The sequence below is a fragment of the Neltuma alba genome, unplaced genomic scaffold, assembly GCF_004799145.2.
Source record: "Neltuma alba isolate B1F8T4 unplaced genomic scaffold, ASM479914v2 tig00010952_pilon, whole genome shotgun sequence".
In the NCBI taxonomy this organism is placed as follows: domain Eukaryota; kingdom Viridiplantae; phylum Streptophyta; class Magnoliopsida; order Fabales; family Fabaceae; genus Neltuma; species Neltuma alba.
Window position 1 is genome coordinate 283009 of NW_021635722.1, and position 19091 is coordinate 302099.

At 36.1% G+C, this 19091-nt stretch overlaps 3 protein-coding genes, 1 long non-coding RNA gene and 1 pseudogene across 8 annotated transcripts; 2 read left to right on the forward strand and 3 right to left on the reverse strand.

Annotated features, from left to right (window-relative positions):
- The first annotated feature begins 2304 nt into the window (after positions 1-2304).
- LOC114760231 (uncharacterized) lies at positions 2305-3404 on the forward strand. Of its 5 annotated transcripts, none has more exons than XR_003742029.1 (4): positions 2305-2339; positions 2651-2698; positions 2800-2935; positions 3064-3404. It is a non-coding gene; the product is annotated as an uncharacterized LOC114760231 (long non-coding RNA). The 5 variants fall into 5 exon arrangements; XR_003742030.1 differs by having other exon boundaries at positions 2308-2339; positions 2651-2717; XR_003742026.1 differs by lacking the exon at positions 2305-2339 and having other exon boundaries at positions 2546-2717.
- Positions 3405-5403: 1999 nt separating this feature from the next.
- Positions 5404-8095, reverse strand: LOC114760227 (protein HEAT-STRESS-ASSOCIATED 32-like). The gene is made up of 5 exons (XM_028949494.1): positions 7794-8095; positions 7173-7364; positions 6874-7084; positions 5676-5899; positions 5404-5579 (listed from the first exon to the last, which is right to left on the reverse strand). Exons 1-5 carry the CDS (start codon positions 7914-7916, stop codon positions 5469-5471), a joined length of 861 nt encoding a protein of 286 aa, XP_028805327.1. The 5' UTR covers positions 7917-8095; the 3' UTR covers positions 5404-5468.
- A 768-nt stretch (positions 8096-8863) lies between these two features.
- On the reverse strand, positions 8864-9957 carry LOC114760230 (oxygen-evolving enhancer protein 3, chloroplastic). The gene is made up of 3 exons (XM_028949496.1): positions 9625-9957; positions 9193-9488; positions 8864-9077 (listed from the first exon to the last, which is right to left on the reverse strand). Exons 1-3 carry the CDS (start codon positions 9932-9934, stop codon positions 8979-8981), a joined length of 705 nt encoding a protein of 234 aa, XP_028805329.1. The 5' UTR covers positions 9935-9957; the 3' UTR covers positions 8864-8978.
- A 1064-nt stretch (positions 9958-11021) lies between these two features.
- On the forward strand, positions 11022-13500 carry LOC114760229 (transcription factor ILR3-like; annotated as a pseudogene).
- Positions 13501-13626: 126 nt separating this feature from the next.
- LOC114760225 (sulfite exporter TauE/SafE family protein 5) lies at positions 13627-16476 on the reverse strand. The gene is made up of 4 exons (XM_028949491.1): positions 15523-16476; positions 14439-14573; positions 14178-14324; positions 13627-13984 (listed from the first exon to the last, which is right to left on the reverse strand). The coding sequence occupies exons 1-4, from the start codon at positions 16339-16341 to the stop codon at positions 13676-13678; spliced, it is 1410 nt and encodes a 469-aa protein (XP_028805324.1). The 5' UTR covers positions 16342-16476; the 3' UTR covers positions 13627-13675.
- Positions 16477-19091: the final 2615 nt, after the last annotated feature.

Below are 19091 nucleotides of genomic sequence, written 5' to 3' on the forward strand. Positions count from 1 at the left end.
TTTTGTAAGTAGTGGTTTCGGGCTATAAGTTGATGACAAATGTTTTGTTAGGTCCTTACTAGTGGTGATCATTCATATGTAATGGGGTACTTCATACTTAAGTTTGTATGGGTTGTTGGATGTTTTAACTTATATGATGTATTAATTATTGATATATTAGTTATGACTTTCCGCGATGCTTACGCACTGTATATGATATGCGTGATCTTAGTTATGCTTTATGTTAATATTTGCTTTAAAATTTGTCAAGTTATTCAACAGGGTCATCGAGGTGTTAAAGATACATCCTTATGTAGTTTAAATTGGGTATGTTGAGGCGTGGCCCAATATGTTTGATAGGATTGTGGACTTCAGTATTTTAGGTTACTAAGTTTTGGTTAGCCCAAACACTGAATAAAAAACTATGGGTTAATTTAGTAAGTCCAGGATTTCTTTATTAGCCTAGTATTCAGTATGTTCAATTTAGATACATTCAAAAAAAAAATTGGGCTGATAAGGAAGATGCATGATTTGAATGTTTATTTCTTACTTCGATGATTTATTATAAGTTTAGTATAAATGGTAATATCTAACCAAAAAAATATAAAAGGTAACAAGTATGAAATTGTTTCGTTATAAATTTTTTTAGCTTTAAATTGAAGAGAACAGTTACCTGAATCAACTACTCAAAATTACTCAAAATTAATGTGACATTTTTATTATGTTTTAATTACCCTAAAAAAATAAAGATAGAAACAAAAAAAACTTCTTATTTACAAAAAGGAAAAAATAAATTGTTTACAAAGGTGGACTTGATCTAGGATAAAAACCTAGGACCTATGTACCTTTTAGAGGGATCAAAACCCACGTAGTTCAGAGATAAAAATGTTTGTCACTTGTTTGTCATTTTTTAGAAAATATTTATTCAATTAATAAAGGTGTTCTTTTGTGGATTGATATTTTTTAATACATGAAAATAATTTTTGTATTTTTATTTAGAAAATATTGTTTTGAAAGAAATTTTGGATTACTCTTCCTGTGGAGATTTTCATAACCTCACACAGAGAATAATCATTCGAGCTTGTAGAGGTTCTAAAAACCTCACACAGCTTTGAAAAATATTTTAAGATTATGTATATACATATTTTTTTAAAAAATTTTTATTATTCATTTATAGACATGTGCCCAAAATTTTTTTCTTTCTTTTTATTTCAAAAGGAAAACTTGCACAACCATATTGGTATCCTTGCGGAGACTACTATAGTCTCATACTGTTTACCAATAAATCTAGATACCTACAAAGATTCTGAAAACCTCACATGGTACATATTTTTTTAAAAAAAAAAGCGCCTTTAAAAATAGAGAGAAAGAATACCGAAAAACAATTTATTGAAATTCAAGTTAAACACAGTAGCTAAAAATGAAAGTCTATACCTAATGCTCTATTTATTAATTGGCTTATCTTCTTTTTTATGAAAAAAAATTTGAGAGTCTTTCTTCAACCCTTACTCTCTAATTTATAGGCTCTACCTAGGGTTTTTTTTAATTTTTCTTTAAATTTTATTTTTTAATTTTTTTAAATTATAACTCATAATATAACTTCTTATTTAAACACTAAATCGTCATCAAATTGGGATTTTTTTTTATTTTCATTCTTTCTAAATTTTGACAATTATGAACCCAAAAGGCATTTCTAAATTGAGGAGTCAATTATCTTTAATAAGGAACTTTGATTTTCATTTTTAAATTTTCTTATTTTATTTTTTTAAAGACTCTACCTTGTATTTTCTAATTTGGAGGTCAATTAGCTTTTAATTCTTATTTTTTATTTTATTATCATTTATTGTAAGAGGGATATTCTTATTTACTTTTTCCTTTTTAATTTACCACATGGTAAAAGTGTGTTTCTCTATATAGTATGTTTTTTTTTTTTCATTTAGTTGTTCTGATGGTTCACTAATAAGTTGCTTCATTTTCTGTCACTGTTTTTTCTCAGTGGATTGTAGTGATGGAGTTATATTGTAATCTTTCCTCTCTTAATCTCAGCAAGTGCAATGCAAGTGTGATTGTGAAAGTAGACCAGAAGAATATCAGGAAGAAGGTGTGGTATACTTTGGAAAATTGTCGTCCTGTTTTTGAGGTGGAATCTGTGGACATTCTTTTTTGATGCTCAGGTATGCCTTTTGGAATCTCTTATTAATATTGCATTTTTTGGGTCTATTATAGAGATTATATGTGGACCAATAATGTTCCTTTTTTTTTTTTCAAGAACAGTCGTGTAATCATGCAGTTAATGACCAATGATCACATCGATCAATTTGCATTGAAGTTCGTTGAAGGTGGTGTGCACCAAATTTCTGGTATGTTCATGTTGGTGGTCTTAGTCTGCATGACAGATAGTATATATGTTTTGTCGCTTCAACCGAAGTTATAGAGAGAATAGATGAGTTTCCATGTTATTCATTTAACTTGAAAAATGTTTTTGACATTTGCTATGGAATATTGGAAGAATTTTTTTTATGGTAAGATTTTGTGATGATTTTTTATTTCTAACCGTTGAAGCCTTGAAGGAAAATCTGATTTCTGAAAAAGTTTTGGGTGATAAAGATATTTATGGACTTTTGAAATATTGGAGTTTTGTTAGTCCTATAAAGCTTATTGGAGTATACAGGGAGGAATTGGAGATCGTAAGACATGAGATGGTCACGTTAGAAGGATGGTACTATGGTTTTGATCTTGTAAGCTTAATGTGTTATCCCATTTGAATTTACATACTGATACTTTCATCATTTTGCGGTTATGGAAATTAAATTTTGTCAGTCAGCCGAAGGAGTTGACTATTAAGCTTCATGATGAGTGTGCTGCGATTACTCTTGCCAAGATAGAAGCCAGGGGGTGAAAGCTGAAGATTTTCTGATTATATAATATGCTATTGGCATGCTTCATAAGAACGATGGTACAACAATTTTCCCTTCATTTGTTAATAAGTCACAAGTTCATGTTCGTAATTTCTATTAATAGCAAGATTCAACGTTTATTAGACGGAGTGAGATATTTTATCCTACTTATAGTTGTTATATGCAGGTGGACCCGTGCTTAGCTCATTTTCAGGTGCCACAAGAGTGTTATTTGATGATGATCTTAAGTAGCTGCTGTACTTGTGCACCACGATTGCTGTCGGGAATATGTACCTCCATAATATTTTTCTTATTTTCTTTTTCTGCGTTGTATGTATCCCTCCTTTTTTTAAATCATTGGGTAATTTTTGTGAAGTTCATGGCCATGTAATTAGCGGCATATGCTTTGAAAGAGTTGCTCTAATCTCATCTTGACATGATGTCCTCACATTAAGTGATGGATGGTAGCAGTCATTGATCGATATTCTTGTGGCCCGTGCAACGCACGGAGGATTTTGCTAGTTTTAATTAAATAACTTGTTTCGAGCATTTGCCATCTGTGCACGGGCTACATTGAATAATGTTTATTTCTCTGGGCCAGAGGTAATTGGACAAGCTTGAAATCTTCTTAATTACGCCTTCTCTCCTGAATTATTTATGAAACACGAGTGGGACTGGCCCCTTTGAGGGGGAGTAGATCTTCTCAGAAGCTATTTTCTCCTTGTCTCTCAGAATCTTAACATCCTAGCCATCCAATCCATTAGAGCACTCACTTGGAGACACAAAGCCTTAGAAGTCGAAACTCGAATAGGAACCGTCCGATCCTGGCTGCCTATATTTCATGCCTTTAAAACAATAAACCTTCGACGTTCTGCTAGCTGAACTTGGCGAGAAAGCTTCACGCAAGGCAATCTGGTTCATCTTCATATCATATAAAAATGCAATATGAAGACCCGAACTGATCTTTACAAGTGATTGAGCCATCTCTTGCTAGCATGATAGAAACTCAAGACCATAAGAAATCTGAAGACGACAAAGCCAACGAGGGATATAAACATCAGTTGATGCTTTTCCAAGGGAGAATGGGAGATGGGGAAAAAAAAAAAAAAAAGGCTTCATTATAGTTTTAGTATTACTAAGTTGTTAATAATAGTAAAGAAGTTCCCTTTCTTTTTTGTTTAACAGCTCATAACAAGAGATATGCTTCTCGACTGTGTAAGCGAGAGGGAATACAACATTTTAGTTTCAAGCTGCCATATATATATATATATATATATATATAATGCGTTATAGTTCCAACAAAACTTTTCGTCACATTAAAATTCGACTGGGGCAGCAAGAAAGCCTCAGTGGCTAATGAACGGAGCTCCTTATTTGCGTCGCAGATGGGTTGAAACTTCGATGACAGACTGGCAGAAGGCGTTCGCGATCGAAGGTGATAGGGATTTGGCAGGACATGGAATTGAATGGATGGTCAGGATATAACCAGACGGACGGTTTAGATACAATGTTAAGAGCCTTATGACGTGTCTCCTTATGGGTGCTTGGATGGATTGGACGGGTAGGATTCAAGGCTTCTAAGAGACGCGGAGAAACCGGCCGCTGAGAGAATCCGAACGGGCTTTGAGCGGCATAACACTGATTTTATGATATAACCTTTTTTGTTTGGGAGTTGGTAAGTCCCAAATATTATGTTCTTTGAGAATTTTCCAGAGTTTTCCTCTCCAGAACCTCTGAACCTGAATCTGATTCCTCTATTGAGTACAGTTCAGGAATTCTTCAAGTGTTGTGTTGCTGGCAGATGGTGAGTTTGGAGGGAAAGGTCCAAGAGATAGACATGAAGTGTCTTCTCCCGTGTCAGGCTGGTTAAAATAGGATAAGACATTTTGAAAATCTTGCTGTCGTACCAACCGTGTCACCAGAAATGTTAGAAACCTGATTTCCACCCGAAGACCCCATGTTAAAGAAATTGTCCAAGTGTTTCTCATAGTTGGTGATCCACTCAAGAGGCATCAACTGAGCAAGTTCCTCTTTTGGGAGATGATATCTTCTTACTCACCTTCACAAATAATGACCTTTCTCTGTTCCAACAGAAATCTCTCAGGATCACATTCTTCTGGTGCATGATCCCAAATGAAGTGGCCATTTATGTGAGACACATAACATGGCTTGGCATTCTGATGTGTTCTGACTGAGAAGCCACGGAACCAAGGAAAGGAGACGGATGCACAGGCTGTTCAAGGGAATATAAATACCCTTGAGGACTATCATCTCTAGATGAAGATGTAGAATCCGTGATCGAAGAACAAGATGCTCAGGATGAAGACCCCCTTCATGATAATTGATAACCGCATTCTAAATTGTCTTTAGTTTCAACCCCACCGCATTACTCATTTATTTACATATACCACACAATCAAGCATTTTGGAAAATGAAAACGAAAAGATAAAGGAATATACTTTGTTTTGCAGGAGCACAGCACACAGTTTAGCACAACATGCCACCTAAGAGACATCACTATTACAGCACGAGTTACATAAACCAAACCAACAAGTCACACAAGACCCAACATCCATATACCACCCAATCACCTCAGAACAGGAAATATGATGACCCAAGAACAGATGAATGATTCCTACCCAAGTTGCGTCCTCGGAGGCATTCCACATCCATCACATGGGAGTGATCCACAAAGAGATTTACCTGAAGATCAGAGGGATGATATTAGCAAAGCTGAAGCTGATATAATCTGTTTCTTAAGTGAAAACGAGAAAGTATGATAAACCACTCAGCATTTACGTTGGGACCATAGCGCTTGATAAACCACTCAGATGTTCTCTGATTTGATGCTTCAAACATAATTTTCTCAATACCAAGCCGCCCTATGACCTTTGCAATGATGTCCGCGCGCATAGAATCAGCATGTTTGCAGATATCATCAGCATCGATCATTATCATGTCTGCTCCTGCTTCTAAACATCTCTCTGCCCTTCTGATCAAGAGATCCACATCTTCTACAAATTCTGCGATTTTAAACACAAAGCAATGCCAATGGAGTTGGTCCTACCGCTTTGCTTCTTTTGTTATAATAGATTTAAGATCAATGAAAAAAGTACAATCACCTTGTTGATACGACATCAAATATTTCCCATCGAAAGTCAAGTTTTCGCCTCTTAAGTTTCAATAAATTATGAGCACTGCCCCACCTAGCGTTTAATTAGAGTTTGTTAACCACCAGCTAAGACTGCAGAAATCGGTAGTCCCTGTGAGGGCACATTTGTGTGAATGTAGAATCTGAATCGAGTTTTAATAAGTTCTATTTACTTCTAGGTGAGATTGGATTCCTTTTCCTGGCCTTGTCCTCTTTAGTACTACAGATATTCCAAGCCTGACCTATCTGGAAGAAAAGAGGTGAAGGCATACTTAATAAGCCATTCATCCATCTTTATTCATTCATCTGATTATCCAGTTTATCTAAATTCATATCAAAAGCATCAACAAATTATGAACTTAGATATTTTAATTAATTCTTCTGAATTGCAGAACTTGATCTCTTAAAATCGAGGGACATATTTCCATGATTAGTGAAACTTATTACTGCACACCTGAAAATTGCATTATTAGAATAACGTGCCTAAACCTATGAACATGCTTATCAATAAGACGTCCCATATCAAGGAGATGATACTTTTACTTATTCTGCAATCGTGGCATATTGCCTCTATGATATTTTATATCAAAATTCTGAAGACAGGAACTTGTTAGGGTGAGTTTCTTTGGCGTTTGCATGCATTCCTTTGCGTGCAAACACCAAAAGATATTTTTAATAGCTTCCAGATGAACGCACATTAATGAATAGAATAACGCTAATAGAAACATTCTGTTAGAATCCTAAATATGTCTACTCCCGTCATGTAAGAGAGATAGATAGAACACACGCATACCACCCATTTGTGCGCACACGGACATAAAAAGAGAATAAAAAGTTGCTTCATACCAGATGATCGAGGTGCTGGGGGAACATAAGCCCCAAAAGCCCTATCGCCACCTTTGGGAATATCAGACTTGTTGAACTTCACTTCAAAATGGGGCTTAGCTTTCAGACCATCACCTTTAACCATGCGAACAAATCTCAAAAATGTTTCTTCAGGAACTCCTAAAGAGCCAACATTTAGTTCAATTGTATCAAAACCCAATTGCTTGCATTCCTATAATAAATAAGAAACCACGTCAATCACTGATTTATAAATCAGAAAAGAAAATTCATTACAGAATAATTATGCAATCAGCTCAGACCTCAATATATTCCTTAAAAGCTGATGGACCTTTCCCAACCATATGTTCAGCCCAATTGCCTGTACTAACATAAACATCATGCTGATGGGCCATGTCAATCATTTCTTTAATAACGGTCTTTGGGATCAGGCTGTGAGAACCTCCAGAAAACTTCAATCCATCAACAAATTCTCCCATAGACTCAAAAATATCCTGTGAAACAGAATATTTTCATTGCTCCAAAATTAGGACAAAAGAGTGCCAATGAACCCGGTGCAAAAATTAATGAGAATTATAATCCACTATAGATATGTAGTGAGTTACGGAATACAGTTCACACCCTATATTTTGACATTAGCCAATAGGTTTGCAATGGTTATGCCTCCAGCATGTTCAACGTCAGGAACAATGAAAATAAAATAAAAAGGCAGGAAAAAGCTTCCTGTCTATCTTAAGATAGACAGTACAGGCAGGGGAAAAAAACCTCAGTTCAGCACTTATTTTGAGGTCAAAACAGATACAAGTGCAAAACCTAACAAGCGATATAGCTGCAACAACATTCATTACCTGATGTCCAGAATCAATCCTCGAAAAAGATCTTCGTGATCGTCAAAAAAAAAAAATCATAACGAAATTATATACCTGAAGAACATTCTGATTTAAAAGCGAATAATGAGGACCTCTCATCTCAGTGACACCGTAGCGACGAGGCTTTTCGGGGCGATCCTCGTTCTCCTCGAAGCTTTTCCATCGGTAAGCTGACATTTCCAAGGACCGCTTGAGCTTCACGAGTTAGTAAAGCAGAGGAAATGTAAGTTGAAAACAAATTCAAATTCGCCTGGAATTGGTTTTCTTTCTTCAGAAGCTAATTTTGTTTCTCGGTGTGGTCATTCTTTTATAATCTACGACTAACACTATATATCCGATCCTTGTTTTCTTTTGAAAAATGGACATGACAAGAAGATTGATTTTAGGAGATAACTGGAGAAGGATGGAGTTCTTTCTAGAGAACGGCTTAAACGTCGTCGTTCTGTCATCGCTTATCACATTCCCCGCGTCCTCCAGCTCACCAGCTCAACAACCAACGGTGGTTCCCGCGCCCTACACGTGTCATGCGCTGAGGCCAGAGCCTAGAGCGTTTTTTTTACCAGCGCCAGAGCCTAGAGCTGGTTGCCTGGTGGCTGCTTCATTTTCATTTTTCAGTAAATTATCGATTTAGTTATATTTTTTTATTAATTTAGGATTTAATTTATGGCCAAAAATTAATTTTTAAAGGTTTTTTAAATGTTCAATTTACAATTTAATTTAATATACATATAAAACTTGTAAGACATCATACTCTTCCCAAGAAACAATAACTATTGCTCATTTAAGGCTTATACGAATGCACAAAATTCAGTTTAATTTTATCTTTGAATATGTAAATAAAAGACAATGGTATTTCACCAAATTATTAATTTATATTAACATTGTTGTCAAGCGGCATTGATGAGACAAATGAAATGACTCCCTTCAATGGGGAGAAGCACCCAAAAAAATAGAAAAAACAATGAGTTTATTTTCCTAAATTACCTACTAGTAGGTTCTTCTCATAATCATCTAATAACTTTTATAATTTTGTAAATAAAAATACAAAAAAATTGCTCAATTTTTTATTTCCTCTTCCCATGTAATTCTGTAACAGACGCGTTTGCCATCCTTGCCAAAACTGGTGAGGAAACAAATTTCGTCTCCTTTGATTCTCTTCAATCAAAGTTCATTCAAAAACAACCAACGTGTTACATAAACTGATAAACACAGATTACAAAACAAAAACATTCAATTTCTTCAACCCAGCTTCGAAAGAACATCATTCAGAGTAGACACAGTATCCGCATAATACTTCTCCGCTTGTGGTGTGCTTTTAATTTTTGCAGCATGATCCAACTGCACAAACATGTCACACAACAAAATCAGCCGCTTAATTCACTAATTACATATGATTAACCATTAAGCAGACATATGAACATATCAAAATCGTCACTGGCAATTTATGACTTACATTGCTGATGTCCTGAAAGAGTTTGGAACTGAGTTCCTTGAGGGATTTCTTCTGGTCCTTAGGCTTAGCAGATATGACGGTGTTAAGATCATAACGAAGATACTCAGCTTTCAGCCGCAAATCATTCTGAACGTAAGGCCAAGCCTTCTTGTCGATCAGCTCCTTCACGTTTATTATATCCTTCGCTGATTCCTTCACTCTCTGCGCCGCCTCGCTCGGAGATAGAGGTTGCAGGTAGAACCTTTCTTTCAGAGGTAGTTTAAGGTCCCTTGGCTGATCTGAGTTCAGCGTTCCAGCTGCCATTTTCCATAATTATCACCAATCAAATCAAATTCCACGTATTCTCTTCCTTAATTAATAGAAATTGAAGTCAATTTGAAAATCACAATCGATAGGGTTAGGGTGGGAGGGAAGGGAGCAGCTAAGACTCACGCAATCCACCGGAAGGGGGAGGAGGAGGGCCGACTTTGATGGACTTGGCATCGGCGAGGACGGCTTGAGCGAAAGAGCCGGAGGCCAGGCCGGCGGCGACAAGACCAAGCATTGCCCGGCGGCTGGTTTCGGTGTCGGGCTTAACTTGCTGGGCTCTGAGAGTGAGCCCAGCGGAACGGGACAGGCCCAAACTCAACCTGGAGAAGGCGGGCAGGCTGAGGCGCGTGGAGCCAGAGAGTTGGAGGCTACCTTGAAGTTGAGAGTAACTGCGCAGGCCAGACATAGAAGAAGATGCCATAGCTTGAGCCATTTTCCTCCGATCGATTCTAGAAAAGCGATTTGGAGGGTAAGTGATGGGTTATAATGCGGGAGTGACGGGCAGTCCGGGCAGCTACTTATCTGCCCGTGGCCCACTTTGATAAGTTGTATGTGGTCTCCGCCAATCCGTTGATGCCAAGCTGGATCGTGTTGTGTAGTGATTGTATTGCTCACAGTTTGACGCGTCCACATGAAGTCAAAATCTCCTATTCGGGAAGTGTGGAATAAAAAGAATGAATCATGGAATTCCATGAATGAATAAATAACAAAAATGAAGCGATGAAAGAAATAGAGATAAATACATCATTGAAGATAAATTAAAAATAATGATCCCAAATTGCTATACTGACTAGGTGGGCCTCCAAATATAATGAGCAACACGATGTACAATTTGTAAATAATGAAATTCCTTATATATTTATTTTTTAAAAAAATTGGTTAAAACTTCCTATTTAATAATTGAGCATACGTCATATGTAATTAGCATTCATATTACATAATAATTTGTTAAATAGGAATTTTTAACCCCTTTGCCTTCATCTAATGTAAAATTACAAATTAGCGGGAAAAAACTTTATTTCGATGCATGTTTTAAAATCTAAATCTTTTCTCCTATTACTTGATTATTTTTTTATATACATGTTAAATTAAAAAAAATGCCCATACATGTATGCACGATCTACTATTAGTAAGGAAAAAAACTAGTTAAAGTAAGGAAAAATCTAGTTAATTTAATTTTATAAAATAAATGAAGAATGTGTGTATTAGAATTTGGAAAAGACAATAGAATCCATAACCATGTAGTATTTTTTTGTTTCAATTTTCGTTTTACTGCACACTTTTCATTAAACTATTATATCTTACCATCGCCAAAAAGTTTGAGTTATAGATATGCATATATTATTATTATATGGTCTAAATCAATATAAAGGAGAGCGGGTCAAAAAAAAAAAATCAAGGTATAGGAGGACAGTCTACCAGGTGAAGTGACGGGGGGTATGTATTGGACCCAAAGATTCGAACTTGGTGCTATAAAAAGACAGAAAGGTGAAGGAGAGAATTGGTGCAGCGTGTGCGTGTGGCTTTGGTATTTGGCAACAAGGCAATCGCTTTTGTGGTGGTGGTAATGGAATGATGCTGGCCTATTCCTTCTCTCTCAATATCTCTCGCATCCCTTTCTCCTTATATTCTCATTCTCTCCTTTTACGCTTCTTTTATATCTCATTCTTCTCCCAGTCATCCTAATTCGGTCCGTCATCCTTTTTTTCTCGTTGATTCCCTAACACGGACGTTAATCCATCTCTCGCCTCGCTCTCCGGGAGCCCTGTTGCCGGGAACTCTGAATTTCCGGCACTCCATCGCGCATGGGTTCTCTGGAGAACCCCAATTGGGTATTCGATTACGGTTATTTAGACGACATTCCCGTCCCCGGTGGTGACCTTCCTTCCCTTGACCCGCCCAGTTTTGCCTGGCCCTCTGATTCCCTCACTGCTCCTCCTGCTGCTGATTTCAGGTTACTCTTTTGCTTTTCAAGTGTTGTGGCTTTGTGTATTTTTTATGTCATCGGTCTTATTTAGAATGCTGAATGATTGTGGTGAATTATGGCCAAAATTTCTTTGGGTCTGAGTTCATTTGGATTAACAAAAACATCAAGAGACAAGCATGGCTGTTTCTGTTTGACTAAATTTCACAAAAAAAAAAAAAAAAGTTCTTCGTTTGATGTTAAATTCTTCTGTCTTCTTTACAAAGCTCTGGAGAATTATGGAGCAATTGCTTTTGCCATTGAGTCTCAGTTCAGCATATTGTAGGATAAATAACTCTTTGAATAAATAAAAACAGGACTTGGTTGTGCCAAAAGAAAAAGATCACTATTTGATAGGAAAGTGGATGTTTCTCTGGGACTTACCTAAAACAAAACTGAGTTCAGCTTCTCTTTCTAGCCGTATTGTTGACGGGGTAGCTACAACTATCAATTGCCAAACTGCTTGTTCGCCATTTCTTACTTACCAAACCGAGAAAATTCTCCATTCGAGACTCTGTTCTTTGGTTCCAAATAATTTTTCTTGTTTTTAATTATTGATGTTTTAATGCTTTCCTCAGAGGCGTTGATTGGTGGCTATTAAAAACTATTTACTTTCCTGTTACCTCTTGTCTTTTTATCTGAATTTATCATTCATATCTCTGACTTTTTCCAGTGTGGAGTTGGACGATACCTATGGGAATTCGGATAGCCTTAATGAACCTGGATCAAGAAAACGGTAAGCTATATTCATTGTTGCATACCTTTTGTTTTGCTTTGAGTTTACTCTATTTCTTGCATTTGGAGAACTCTTAAAACTTTCAATTTATCTATGCAAAATAGATCTATCATCTTTTCATTCTTTTTGCCCCTTTCCTATCAACTCATTTCTCTGTGATATTACTATCTCAGCCTGAGGTCAGGATCTGGCAATTCATCTGGTTCCAAGGCATGCAGAGAGAAATTGAGGAGGGATCGACTGAATGACAGGCATCTTCAAATTTTCTATCCCCTCTCTACGTCTCTGCTATCATGATGTCTTTTGTTTTAACGTTTTGATCTAATCTCTGTCATGCAACTGATTCAAGCCATGTTTGAAGGTTCCTAGAATTGGGTTCTGTCCTTGATCCTGGTAGGCCTGCCAAAACAGACAAGGCTGTCATATTAAGTGATGCAGTTCGAGTGCTCCCTCAGCTGCGAGAAGAGGCTCACAAGCTTAGAGAGTCCAACGAGAATCTGCAGAAGAAAATAAATGAATTAAAGGTATGTGCGATTCTTGGAATGAAGTATGAACACCCTAGTTGTCATATTAATAGTGAATCTGCAGATTTATGCTGCGACATGACGTCGTGGTCAGAGAGATACCAAATAATAAAAATATATATGATGAAAGGACAACAAATAATGCAACTCTGTTCACATGACTATTATGTCACGTAAGAGGATGAAAGTACATAATCTGTCTTGTTCCTTAGGCATGTGTTTTTGTTTGTGCAGGCTGAGAAAAGTGAGCTCCGTGATGAGAAGCAGCGACTAAAATCAGAGAAAGATAACATTGAGCGGCAAGTTAAAGCATTGAATTCACAACGAGGGTTCCTGCCTCACCCTCCACCCTTGCGGCAGCTCCGTTTCCTGCACCAGGACAAGTTATTGGGAGCAAGATGGTGCCTTTCATTGGTTACCCAGGAGTTTCAATGTGGCAATTCTTACCTCCTGCTTCTGTTGACACCTCACAGGACCATGTACTTCGTCCCCCAGTTGCCTAAAATTTGGCAATGGTTGTGTATCCTGGCCTTTCAATCTAACCTGAGAAAAAGGCTCCTCTTTTATGTCTGTGAATTTGAATTTACACTCTCATTCGCTAAAAATTTATAATCTTCGTTGGAAGAACGCCCTTTGATTTTAGAGTGTTGTATTTTCTGTGGTTGCATAGCTTCTGGTTGTAGTTATATAGTTCTAGCCACAGCATTGACGCTGACACGCTGTTAATACTCATTCACTGAAAGCAATGAGTACGATTTTGTGGATTGACTTAAACACAACATATGATCAACAAATTTTGTGGTGCTGATGATCCTCTCTTATATCATTACTCATTCAGAGGCCAAAGGGTCCATGATCTCAATATGAGTTCATAACTATGTACTATATTGTACAGAGGTGAAAGTCTAGCAGGCTATGACAAAACTGAACTAAACATAGTAGCGTAAACTCCTAACAGGGCAGTTTGAATCCCATGTATCTTCCAGATTTATAGTCCCTCCAAACATCAATGGCTCCAAAGGTGGTCATTAGAACAATGCTTAAAGCCATAACTATAGCAACTGAGAAAACTATCAAGGATGCTCTTCCGTACTTGTGAACTGCTCTCTGCACCACCAGTAACCCAAGCATTGATGCCACAAAACATATAATCGCTAATACTAGTGCCGTCTCTGTGTGTTCCATGCCTAACAACAGGTACTGCGATGCCGACATTGTAGAAGAGAAGAAAACCATGAAAGAACAGGTTGCTGCTGTCACCTATACAGGCAAAAATTATCTCAGTTGTTCCCAAGCTATCTAATGTGTGCTTACTTTTTAGTCATCACTCATACACCTATTATATCTTTCATAATAAGTTTGAACTCACAACTATTATCGGGCTCTAAGACCCCGACGTATGTAGGTATTTTATATATTGAAAGTCTTAAATCTGTAATGTAATGAGACTTACCTCAGGTGCTATTCCAACTTGAAGAAGAAGGGGGCTTATTAGCATTCCACCTCCAATTCCAAAGACACCACCCAGAACACCCGCTAGTAGTGCCATTAATGGGAAGATAAGCTTATCAGATGGTCCATTTACAGTCAAATCCTGGCCCTGTAATGTCGATTGAATGAGATTAGGCTGATTAGCCATGCTTTTAAGTCTTTAACTGCTTGTTTGAAAAAGTGAAAAACTTTGTTCTTAAGGCAATGAAGTTTATGAACCTACCTGGCTTATTAGATGTTGATCTTGATGGCTTTCTTTTCTGGACACAATCCAATAAGTGAAAATTACAGCAAGAGGTACTTGAACTGATGAGATAATCCAATATACCACACCACATGGCTCCATTGGAATTATACTCTGCACATAGTTTATCATTTCACATCTGTAAGAATCAAATCAGTCTCCAGTGGCATTACCCAAAAATGAATAAACCAGACCGTCAATTTCAGTTAAGAGTGTTTGTTTTCGCAAAGCCGCTTTTGGAGAAACGTGGTTTTCACGGCTCCTGCCACGAGGACAAGCATGCACATAAACTAGGTTCTTCCACATCTGTTTTTGCTTGCAAACATGTCAGAAGTATATTTCAAATAATGAAGTATGCTTCTCAGTTCCATTTCATAAGACTATTGATTCCTAGTAATTTCTTTTTTTAGGAAAAAAAAACTTGTGTTTTAGTATTTTACTGTTGTGAAATTGTTGACGCACGGCCTATGGCAAATAACCACATACACTAGCACACTTGAGAGATTCTTAGATGCTGATATAGGACAGAGGGACCACCGCATCAAGGTGAAGCATGCCGACTCTAAAATTGACTAATATTCACAAAAAGTAGTTTCTCCACCACTTCACTCTATATTGGCTCAGGACAGCCCCACTTGATTCTGCGTCGTTGAAAATGGAGAAATACAAAAACCAACCAAGAAAGAAGAAGGAAAGCTCACAACTCTTGAAGCTATTCCCTCATGCATCATGAAGCTTTATCACATATGATCAAAAGATAAAGACGAACATTTTTTTGGGGACTTGTTCAGGTTCTTTTCCGTAGGTGATTTATACTAATAAATTGTTTAATTATTAAAGCACTTGCAATGCTTTTTTGTTTTTGTAGATTTTATTTTCATATAAAATTCAAGGCAAACTATCACAGTATCTTGACCTAGACCCCAAATGTAAGATGTAAGTGAACAAATAATACCTAAATTAATAAACCCGTAAAGCTCTGAATTAAATTATGGTAATTGCTTTCTCAATTTGTTGTCATGAAGGAAGAAGAGAAGAAGAGTGAAAGGTAAAGTAGCCGAACCTGTCCGTACTTATTGCCGCGAAGAAGATAGAGGAAGAAGAAAGAAAGCCAGATCAAAAGGAGAAGTCCTAGTTTGAGCCAAGGAAGCTCCAATCTGGAATTCTCTTGATGACGATAACCCAGAAGAGGCTCTTTAAAACTCTTCAAATCTCCATTATTTTCTTGTACCGTCCCTTTCTCATCGACTTCCCCGAACCCAACGATATTCTTCCTGCTAATCTCTTCTGATTCAGTCTTCCAAAACATAACCCCACTTCTGCAAGTCTTGGCCGTAGACCAAGCCAGAAAAACAGCAAACAGAATGGTTATCAGCCACTCGGGGAAAACGAGGTTGCAGATAACCCCAACACTCACTCCTAGCAGCATACAAGGTTCTGATAAAAGAGCTATGTCATAGTCAGTCAATGTCTTCCCACCAAATATAGGACACAGATTGCACAAAACGTTCGCAGCAGAACCCCCTGTGACCATGAAAGCCGACAGACTCGAAGCTGTTTTGAGGTCTAAGCCAGCGATAATGGTGAGTATTGGTATGAAGATCCCACCTCCTCCTATTCCACCAGCACTGGAGATGGAGGAAGCTATGAAGGAGAGAATTCCTGCTACGATTAAATGGGTTGATGGGTGGAATTGGGTTTCTTGGAATTTTTGCAATTGGGATTTCAATTCAGAAGCTTTGTGCAGGAAAAAATGGTGGCTTCTGAGAATCTCTGAAACTGGTTCATGGGTTTGAGTTGCATTAGAAGGAACGACGAAGAACAAGAAGATGATGACGCTGGTGAAACTGAGGATTAAACTTGTGAGGCTGCGGCTACTCATTTTAAAGTCAGAGATTTCAGAGATTATAGATGAGTGGGATATATAGTGATGACAATGTGCTTGCTTAAATGGCTTTTATATAGGGACAAGGCGGAACTGTTTATATATATAAACACAGACACACACACACACTTTTAAAACAAGAGGGTCTGTCAGATGCATCGTCTGGGTGAGAAGTTTGTTTATTCTTATTAAAAGTTTAGTTAACATGTTCGTCTGGTAGTTCTAGGATGTGTCCAACTTGCAGATATTTTTGATAATTTCAACTTGCAAATGTTGTGTTAATCCTCACAATGACTTTGATCAAGAGGTTTTTAAAAAATTGCTGGAGGTATGAGTATGTAAGAGAGACATTAGAATTAATCTACTATAGATTCACAGGAGGCAGGTATTGTTGCTATTAATAATAACATCATTATTATGGATCCCACTTAGGAGTAATAGTTAGTAGAAGAACTTTGCTTGAGCAGTGAAATTGAAAATGACTCAAAAGCAGATAGAGCGAAGGCCCACAGGGAGGGACACAACGTGTAGAATCGGACAAATGCGAGGAGGTCCTCACAGAGAAAATTAAAAGTCGCAATGATGATAGGACAAAGCGATCGTGTTATGATTTCTGAAATGTCATGTTTATGACCAAAAAAAGAAACAAATTATACTACTTTCCATCATTTACTTATCACTACTTAATATTAAAATTTGTTTGATTTTTATTTTAATCATAAATATAAAAACTCAATCTATTTTATCTTTTATATTTATCTATTTTTTTAAAATAGTTTTTATTATAATAATAGTAGTTCTAACCAATACATTTGATTAACGAGAATGTTTTAGGAAATACAACACTTAATTATTACAAATAACTAACTAAATAAACTTACTTAATCTACTCAAATTAGTCAATTAACTCTTATATTAAGGACTGAAAATAGTATAAGAGTCATTTAATTCATTTGAATAAATTAAGAAAGAGGAAATCAGCAAATTCAACAATAGTATTACTATATTATTTGACAATTGAGGAATAACGAAACGGGTATTACCAATGTGTTATGAGGTATAACTTGCTTTTCTTTTTACCCTTATTAATTACATATTTCTGCATTAATTAACCATCATTTTTTTTTTATGTAATTGAGTTATTTGTATTTTATATATATAGTATGGGAGGGTGTAATAATTTTGGTATGTGATGAAAATGTGTAATGAGAAAGCATTGAATTGGAAGAAGGTTGAACGTATAGCTTAACATTGAAGCATCTTTTCTGATGGACAGGTTAGATTAGATGGACTCTTCAATTATGTTGTTGGGCACATACGTGTGATGGGGAATGCTGAGCAAAAGTAAGATAGAGGATAAGATTTTGTTCCCTTCTAGCTAGTTCTGATCACAACACTGCCTCACAACTCAATGCTTCCAATTTCCAATTCGTAATCATGTTTTTTTTGGTTGTTTTTTTATCCTTTTGTTTATTTCACAATTATTTTCTGAGTTTCAAACTCTCAAAGAACATAATAATAATAATAATAATAATAATAATAATATGACACCCTCTCTGTGCGTCATATGCTCGTATATAATCATCATCAGTACTGAAATAAACTAAGCATGACAACTAAATTAAATATTACCTCCGGTACTTATTATAATATTTTGATTGTAATCTATAAACAAGATCTTATAATTAGGATTTAAGTAACATATAAGAATCAAGTTAAGACAGAGATAGTGATAGAATGGCTTTTCATTGTCTTACTCCAACCATGTTCAACATTATATAATTAATACCGGAGGTAGTATATAAGAATCAAGTTGATGCAGAGATAGTGATGGAATAGCTTTTCATTGTCCTACTCCCACCATGTTCCCCATTGGATTCACTCTTCAAACAAATTGCCTCCACCTGTACTTTGATATCGACACCTGTCTCTCTAGATCTCTCTCTATATGTGTGTGTGTGTCTCTCTCTCTATATATATATATAGATGAAGTTAAAAGCAGGCTATGGCTAGGTTATAACTTATTAGTGGTGGCAGCTTGAGAATGAGTCAAAATTAGGTCTTAGCTTTTTTAGCCAGGTTGGTAACTTTGGAATTAATGAATCGAAGTTTGGTTTTAGCTTTTTTGGGGGCCAGGTTGGCAACTTAAAAATGAGTCAGAGTTAGGTTTTAGTTTTTGTTTTTTTTGGTATCAAACCTGTCGATATTTGGTAGTCAACCAAATTAAGCCAAGAAGAACTATGAGGGTTATTATAAAGCTCCTTTTTTTCTTTTGAATAGATATAATAAAGCTCTTTCAATCTCCGGTCAAAAAAAAAAATAATAATAAAGCTCTTTCAATAATAGATATTTAACGTAGTTATATGCTCAAAATTCGTTACTCAATATCACTAATTATAAGTTAGCACGCGGCCTTTATTACCAAGTTAGATATATCTTTTTTTTTTGTTTAAAATATTTTTCTCTAAATACTATTTGCTTTGATATTCTAATTAAACAACCTCCTAGCTACTTAATTAAAGAATCTCCTACAATAATATTTTAAAAGTTTAAAAGCACACATTAATTTTCATTAAATACTTTCAATCTATGCACTACCATCAGTCCTTAATATAAAGTTAGTTAATTAATTTGAGTACATTACAAAAATTAGTTAAGTTAATTATTTAGAATAAATAGGTGTTTTTTTCTTAAAATATCTTTATTAATTATATATATTAATTAAAATTACTATTTGATGAGACATT

Bases quoted from the DNA above. Each gene is read 5' to 3' on its own strand.
- LOC114760227 (XM_028949494.1), bottom strand. From the start codon at position 7,916: ATGTCAGCTTACCGATGGAAAAGCTTCGAGGAGAACGAGGATCGCCCC. The intron at 7,085-7,172 runs GTCTGAGCTGAT...TATTTATTATAG, and splicing joins CTTTTAAGGAATATATTGAG to GAATGCAAGCAATTGGGTTT. The intron at 5,900-6,873 runs GTATGAAGCAAC...TTAAAATCGCAG, and splicing joins CCCAGCACCTCGATCATCTG to AATTTGTAGAAGATGTGGAT.
- LOC114760230 (XM_028949496.1), bottom strand. From the start codon at position 9,934: ATGGCTCAAGCTATGGCATCTTCTTCTATGTCTGGCCTGCGCAGTTAC. The intron at 9,489-9,624 runs GTGAGTCTTAGC...GGAAAATGGCAG, and splicing joins TCCCCCTTCCGGTGGATTGC to CTGGAACGCTGAACTCAGAT. The intron at 9,078-9,192 runs GTAAGTCATAAA...ATGTTTGTGCAG, and splicing joins TCTTTCAGGACATCAGCAAT to TTGGATCATGCTGCAAAAAT.
- LOC114760225 (XM_028949491.1), bottom strand. From the start codon at position 16,341: ATGAGTAGCCGCAGCCTCACAAGTTTAATCCTCAGTTTCACCAGCGTC. The intron at 14,574-15,522 runs GTTCGGCTACTT...AACTATGTGCAG, and splicing joins GCGGCAATAAGTACGGACAG to AGTATAATTCCAATGGAGCC. The intron at 14,325-14,438 runs GTAGGTTCATAA...TCGACATTACAG, and splicing joins ATCAACATCTAATAAGCCAG to GGCCAGGATTTGACTGTAAA.